A 7320-nucleotide genomic window follows, 5' to 3' on the forward strand; every position below is an offset into this window, starting at 1 on the left:
AGTTTATACATAACTCGTTGTTGATGACAAGTTTTTAAAATTAAACAACTAGTATGCAGCTCATCTTGATTTGTTGATTGTAAATTTTGATTATCAACTAAGAGATATTAGTTTCTAATCTTATATGATGATGTGTGTGTAAATTTGTTTTAATTGACCTAAATGCCATTTACAAAAACAAAAGAAAAAGGTTAAAAAAAAAAGAGATAAATGTTGAAATATCTTCTCCCTGTGCTCCCAAACTCCCATGGCCGTGGTCGCGGTTCTAGCGGCCTCCATTTCTCTCCTTCCGACCTGGTCCAACGCTATTACTCGCCGGAAACCTCTCCCGCCTCCTTCGAGCAACCACGCTGACTGCAAGTCACTCGACCCCCTCCGTCTCTCCCCATCTCTCCTAAGCATCAAACAGTGTGTCTCTTCTGCCGCTCCCTCCACCTCCCACCTTCTTAAGCACTACGCACGCCTGGCCTCCAAGCTCGCCCTAACCGGCCGGCTTCATGAATTCCTCACAATCTCCGAGGGCATCCTGACCTCCGACGCCATCAACTTCGTTGATAGATCCCGTTTCATCTCTCGCATTGAAGCCAAGTTGATCTCCAGAGGAATCGCCGCCGTCATCGACGATGGAAGGCTTGAGGATGTTATCGATTTATTGGGCAGGCTTGATAAGCTGGGGATAAGGCCATTTTCTCTGCTTCATGGCTCGGCCATCAAAGCTATCAGGGATGAATGTGGAAGGCTCATGCACCACGGAAGTTTAGAGGAGTTTGTGCGGTTGATGGAAATTCTTGCAGGTAAATTCAAGCAGATGTATCTTATTTTTAGATGGTTTATTTGATACTGAAGTAAATCAGAGCTCGGCCGCAAGCACTTAAAGAGGTCCTTCAACCTTGGCTATCATTTCAGTAAATTTCATGGATATTGTGTTTAAATAAACAATCGTCGATCAAAATGCATAGATCAACTTTAGTTAAATATGACAGTCGTTACCGCGATAAATTTAAGATGGCCAAACTACATTGTCATATGCCAACTGTTCTTAAGCTGCTAGTCCAATCTGCAGTCATCAGTGTCTGTAGACTATTCGTGCTACTGATCCCTTGAACGTCATTAGTCATCTGATTAGCAGCCATGACATATTTATGTAAAATGATTGAAATTGCAAACATTATTTAAAACTAAATTCATGGAGTGTAATTTTAATAGTAATAGTTCTAGGGGAGATTGTGACATTGGGCAATCAAGCCATTAAAAAGAGTAGATGTTTTAGATATCACAGGTTTATTGTTCAAAGCGATGGTGAAATAGATGAAGATATTATTAGTAGAATTCAAGTTGGATGGTTGAAGTGGAGGAATGCATTGAGCCTGCTATGTGATAGAAAAGTACCCCTTAAGCTTGAGGGAAAATTCTTTAAGATAGTGATGAGACTTAAAATACTTTTGGCGTAGAGCATTGACCATTAAAATAGAAGCATAAAGTTAAGTGTTGCAAAGATGAGGATGCTCAGGTGGATGAGTGGCTTTACCCTTACTGACAAAATGCAAAATGAGTATATACATGAAAAGGTTAAATTAGCTCCAGTGGCATATAAGATTAGAGAGTCACCTTAGATTGTTTGGTCACATAAAATGTCGGTATTCTGATGACTCGGTTAGGATAGTAGATCTATTAGATCTGATCTATGTTAAGAAATGTAGATGTACATCTAAAAAGATTTGGTTATAAAGTATTAGAAATGACATTTTTTTATTAGATTTAAATGAGAATTTAACTCTTAATAGGACACAATGGAGTAAAAAAATTCGTATAACTGACCCTATGGAGTGGGATAAAATCTTGATGTTGTTGATTGAGATCACAAAGATTGTTGCAAATTTGAAATTTTGCAAAAATATCAATTGTACTTGGGAGAAGTAATAATGCTCACAACTGAATAGAGGCATTGAATGCTATTTTTAAAGCTTGTGTTTACAACTCCACGAGAGTAGTATCTAGAACTTTATGATTTAAGAAACTGTTAAATCTGCTTTATTGCTGAGTTTTGAGTGATTAGAGCTGAAATTAGGATTTTTTTAAATTCTTTCAAGTGCTCATGACATAATACTTGTTCTACATTGGAGAATTTCCTTTGTCATTTCTCTTATAGGTCAATTATGATAAAGGTGTTTTAAGAGGAGCTTTGTTATTGGTAGTAACTATTTTGTATGAAATAGAGGATGAGGAAATAGATGCATTTTAGGCCTTAATTAGATTCTAGAAATTATGATGGCTAAGATATGCATGACGATTCTTTCATTTGGGATATGATAAAAAGTGATGTTAATTTTTTCTTCATTTTTGGCCGATGACAATGATTTTAAAGATGGCAGTTTTAAATAATTTAATTAAAGATTATATAGTATAATTTGGGTGGAATGTAGATTTTCAAATAATGTGTTAATCTCGAAGAAGTTCTAGGAACTTTAGTCACCGAAATACATCCTTTTTTACCCAAGTAATTACTCTTCATTTGTTCCTCTTCATACTCATCTAACGGTCACTCTGCAATACTAAGTTTGATTCATTTTTTGACTATCTGAGATAAAATGGTGGTATTGTATATTTCCTTTGCTTTCTTAAGGAGTTGACAAGTCCAAGTTGGCCTATAATTATTGTAACTCCTAGAAATATGGAAATAATTAATTGTCCATCTTTCTATGTGCACCATGGAACCTTCTCAAGGAACATGATCAATAAATAAAGATATATAAAAATATGATCTTCTTTCATGGTCTCAACTTCTAGCATGTTTTGCTTTAGTCTCTACCATTTTCGTTCAATAAATGGTCATATGGTGTTGTCGATTTCACTTGAGTGTAATTCTTCTTCTATGAGAATGGGCGTACCAAATTTATTAGACTCCAATTAATATTGTCTATATGAAGTTTCTATAATAAAACCATCGAATAAAAAGGCAGACGAGGTGTATGCATTGAGGCGCGCCTTAAGTCGAGGCGGAAGCTATGCGCATCGAGGCTTCAGCCTCGAAGGGTCCGGCAGTGCGTGCGATTTTTTCACATGGGGCGTACGCTTTGGATCGTAACGCCTCGGGGCGTAATGAGGCACCGCCTCGGTTTATATGTATATACCACCAAGCGGTGTAGTCGTATAAGAGTCGAGTATAGGATTAGGGTATATGCTTCGTGTGAGAACTAAAAGGCGAACACGAACTCCGCCGATTCGACATCCACAGTTCGGTCGAGTTCGACGTACCTGGAGGCGAAGGTAACGATTTATTTCCTTTCGTAGCTCTATCTTTCTTTTCGTCGTTTGCTTCATCTTCATTTGCTTTTCGTTAGCAAGTGATTCGTGTGAGAACTGAGGGGGTTCGAAATGCCGACTTCAAGAGCCACCTTCTCAACTTCGTCGTACTCTCCGCGAAGGCAACGATTTGTTTCCCTAACTCCCTTTCATTGCTTCCTCTTCGCTTGCTTCCCGTAATCGAAGGGTTCATTTTCTACGGCTGTAGTGTAGGTAACGATTTTTCTTCCCGTCATTTGCTTTATCTTCGCCTGATTGTCGACTTTAGCAGCCATCTTCTTCTCGATTTCAACGTACCTCTCTGTGAAGGTAACGATTTATTTCCCTAACTCCCTTTCATTGTTTGCTTCCTCTTCGCCTGCTTCCTGTAATCGATACAAATTTTATGAAATATAAATTACTTCCTTGTTGGATTTCTTTTAATAGATGGCTTTCTGAATTCTTACTCTCCATTTCATTTTTGCTGACCTTAATCCATTTATAGGGGCTATTTTTTCAATCGTCAATCATATAGCCTTCTTGAGAATGATCATCTTATATCATTTTTTTCCGGGTTAATCAATATCTTCACAATCTTTATCAAAACTAAGTGAATTTCTATTTATGAATTATTTTAATGCATTTATTTGTATTAAGATGCAAAAAAATCTCATCTTCGAAAAACATTTGGCTTCCAGTTTAATTTTATTTACATTTTGCAAACATAGTACCTTTAGATACCTTTTTTTCTTAATTGGGATTTCAACCACATTCCCCAAATCTTGAAATTGATAAAGATTTTTAATTCCCATCATTTTCTTTGGTTTTGCTTAATGTTGACAACTATAAAATTATGTTCATTGTTGAAATTCAAATATGAATTCAAATAAAAAAAAAAATCATCTGTCATGCATGATAAAAGCTATCTATCATTATTATTATTGATTAAATTTAGGATTTATTGAATCCCACCATTCACAAGAATTAATCTGAAACTTGGGAATTTTGGCAAAATTGGTTTATTTTCTTATATTTTATACAACTTTTTTATGTGGTTTTAATATGAAATTAAGCCAAATTTGTTGAAAGCATTGACCAAAAACTTTTGAAACACATCATTATACATTATATTTATGATTTTAAAATAAAAATATTTTGAAAACTCTTTAATATAAATTTATGCAGATGATATTATTTTTGTTCTACTAATGAATGTTTCTATGAAAATTTTGTCAAGAACATGCTAAGTGAATATGCATAATTATGAAGGGAGAATTAACCTTTATTGTTATATTAAGATTCAAACAACAAATTGAATATTCATAAATTTAGCCAAACACAACTTCGATTCTAATCATACATCTTTTCATATATAATACGTACAGTAATATATTCACATGTAACTTTCATACATCTTTCCATACTTCCAACTTTGATTATGCTTTTGCCGTTTACCTTCCTCGAGCCTCTGTTATCTCTGCAAATAAAGACTAATGAGGATAAATAAATAATAAGTTATTGTGCCATTAAAATCTAAAACAATAGAGTCCTTTATATGTCATCAATTCTAGTTCATTTTTTCATTAAAAAATGATATATGTCATCAATTTATGATTAAATTTATATTTCTTATTTGCTGTTAATTATTTATTTCTATCAATTATTAGTATGACTAGTGGCAAAAGAAGGAAAGATCCTGCATGAAAATATGCCACTTAAGTTGAAATGACATACGAAGGTGCAAAGAAGGGATATTTTTATATGAAATATAATTTCTGCGAGAAGTGCATTACTGGTAGTGTCAAGAGCTTGAATGATCACCTAGCCTCTACGCATGTCAATGTGGGATTATGTGCAAAAGTACCTGATGAAGTGAAAAAGGAATGTATAGATTACTTAAAGAAGTTTGCCACCATAAAAGAGATTACACAAAGAAATATGAAAGAGATGATTAGAAATTCTTCTTACTATGGTTCACAGCATGAAGGTTCTAGTAGTGGGAGCCAGCTACTTCCTTCTGAGGCATTAAGGGACCCATGGATAGATTTATTGTTAATATTGATGACAAGGAAAATACAAACACTCAAAATATTTCTCCTATTGCTACAAAGGAACTCAGGAACAAAGTTTGTTTATATATTGCTAGATTCTTCTATGAAAATGATATACCATTCAATGTTGTTATAGTTCGTCGTGGATTAATATGTTACGATCTGTTGGAAGCTATGGTAGAGGACTACAACTTTCAAGCATGTATGAGCTGAGGACTTGTATGCTAAATGAGGAGGTTAAGACAACTTCAAAAATGGTGGATGAAGTTAAAAAGACTTGGACTGAGACCAAAGTGACAATAATATTAGATGGTTGATCAGATATTCGACATAGAAGTATTATTAATTTCTTGGTCAATAATCCATATATAACACTACAGGAAAACCCCTGATTACCGGCGGACAAAATCCGCCGTAAAACATAGATAATCCGATGGAACCATAAGTTTCTGTCGCACTTTTCGGCGGAAATTCATATGCCGGTTTTGGCCGCGTCGATAAATTATTTCCGGCGCCAAATTTGCGTCGGAAATTTCTCTGGCGCATGTTCCGACGAACTACCGGCGAAAAAACGGATCGTTTTCGACGTTGAAAAACGTCTTAATTCCGGCGCCATTTCCGCCGGTAATTATCGTCGCATTATGCGTCGGCCATTACCGGCGGATATAACGCCGCAAAGTGCATGTAGGAAACCCACGAACTCTCTTGTGATGCAAAGTATACGCCGGTAATTACCGGCGGACTGTGCGCCGGTAATTACGCCGGTAGTTTCCGTCCGAACAAAGGCGCCGGTACACACGATACGATTCGTTGTATCGTCATTACCGGCGCACTTCCGGCGCAAAATCCGCCGGAAACCTGTAGCATTGAAAAAAAAAAATTTTCTTCTCAGCCAACAATCAAATTTCCACACCTGCAAACAAATACAAATAACAATTCTACCATAATTCAATTGTAACATTACAACATATCAACAATTTCATAACAGTTTATAACATTAAAAGAAACAGTTCAGTACTAACAATCAACTAAACACATCACATTAAAAGAAATTGTTCAATAAAACATGTTCACAGAAATAAACAAGTTCATATAAACTAAATTAAACTACTCTGACTCCGTGGACTCCTCAGGTGGAGCTACCTCTTTTCCACTCAGCTGCTCCCTCATCTTGCGTATTTCATCCAACAACTGATTGTGTTGCTGAATACTTGTTTGAACCTGTGCTTGCAGCTGAGCTTGAACCCGTGCTTGCAGCTGAGCCTGCCAATCAGCTTGTGATTTCCTTACTTGTTCTAGCTCAGCTTGAAGGGCACTTATTTGTTGAGCTTGTAAGGACTCATGCGAACTGGATGCGAAGCTGGATGCCGTAGAGGATGTCATCCCCTCGTATGCCTGAGCTTGCGCACCTAAGCCATATACTCTACCATGCTGCATTCCTCCGACGGCCTGCGACCAGATGCGACTAGGAAGGAGGCTCGGCGAAGTCCGGTGATCGTCGACGGCGAAGTCCGGTGAGTTTGTTTAAGTTGATTTGAATCATATTGAAATTGAGCTGTTCATACCTAGTTAAGCTTGTTTGTTTAAAGCTTGATAACTACTAAACGAACCAAATATGAACCAAAACATTTAACTTAAACTAAACATGAACACCCAATATTTTAATACGAACCAAACAGAACAAAAATAATAAAGCTCGATAAAAACACGAACCGAAATTGAACAAGCTAATACTAAACAAACTCAAACATGAAAACTCACAAACTGGCTCGGCTCGATTCATTTGCATTTGAACACAAGTAAAACTTTCTACATACATAATCTTAAAAACTTAAATATAGTATTATTAACGTTCTCTTTCCTAAAACTCTCAGAGAACTTCTCAGAACTTTATCACATTGTTTCTCATCAAACCTCACAAAATATATGTCGCTTCCATAGGTTAGTCTACCAGCATGAATCCAAATTTGAATTTTGAGAAACAATA

At 36.1% G+C, this 7320-nt stretch overlaps 1 protein-coding gene across 3 annotated transcripts in view; it reads left to right on the forward strand.

The window, feature by feature from the left end:
• The first annotated feature begins 221 nt into the window (after positions 1–221).
• Positions 222–7320, forward strand: part of LOC110103741 (pentatricopeptide repeat-containing protein At5g02830, chloroplastic) — a 125567-nt gene continuing 118468 nt past the window's right edge. For all 3 annotated transcript variants that reach the window (XM_020832557.2, XM_028692315.1, XM_028692316.1), the window contains exon 1: positions 222–794. In XM_020832557.2, coding sequence (XP_020688216.1) covers positions 248–794 — 547 coding nt within the window. In that variant the 5' untranslated portion in view covers positions 222–247. The remainder of the gene's footprint in view (positions 795–7320) is intronic.

Source organism: Dendrobium catenatum, unplaced genomic scaffold, assembly GCF_001605985.2.
Source record: "Dendrobium catenatum unplaced genomic scaffold, ASM160598v2 original_scaffold_171370, whole genome shotgun sequence".
NCBI classification, from domain to species: Eukaryota; Viridiplantae; Streptophyta; class Magnoliopsida; order Asparagales; family Orchidaceae; genus Dendrobium; species Dendrobium catenatum.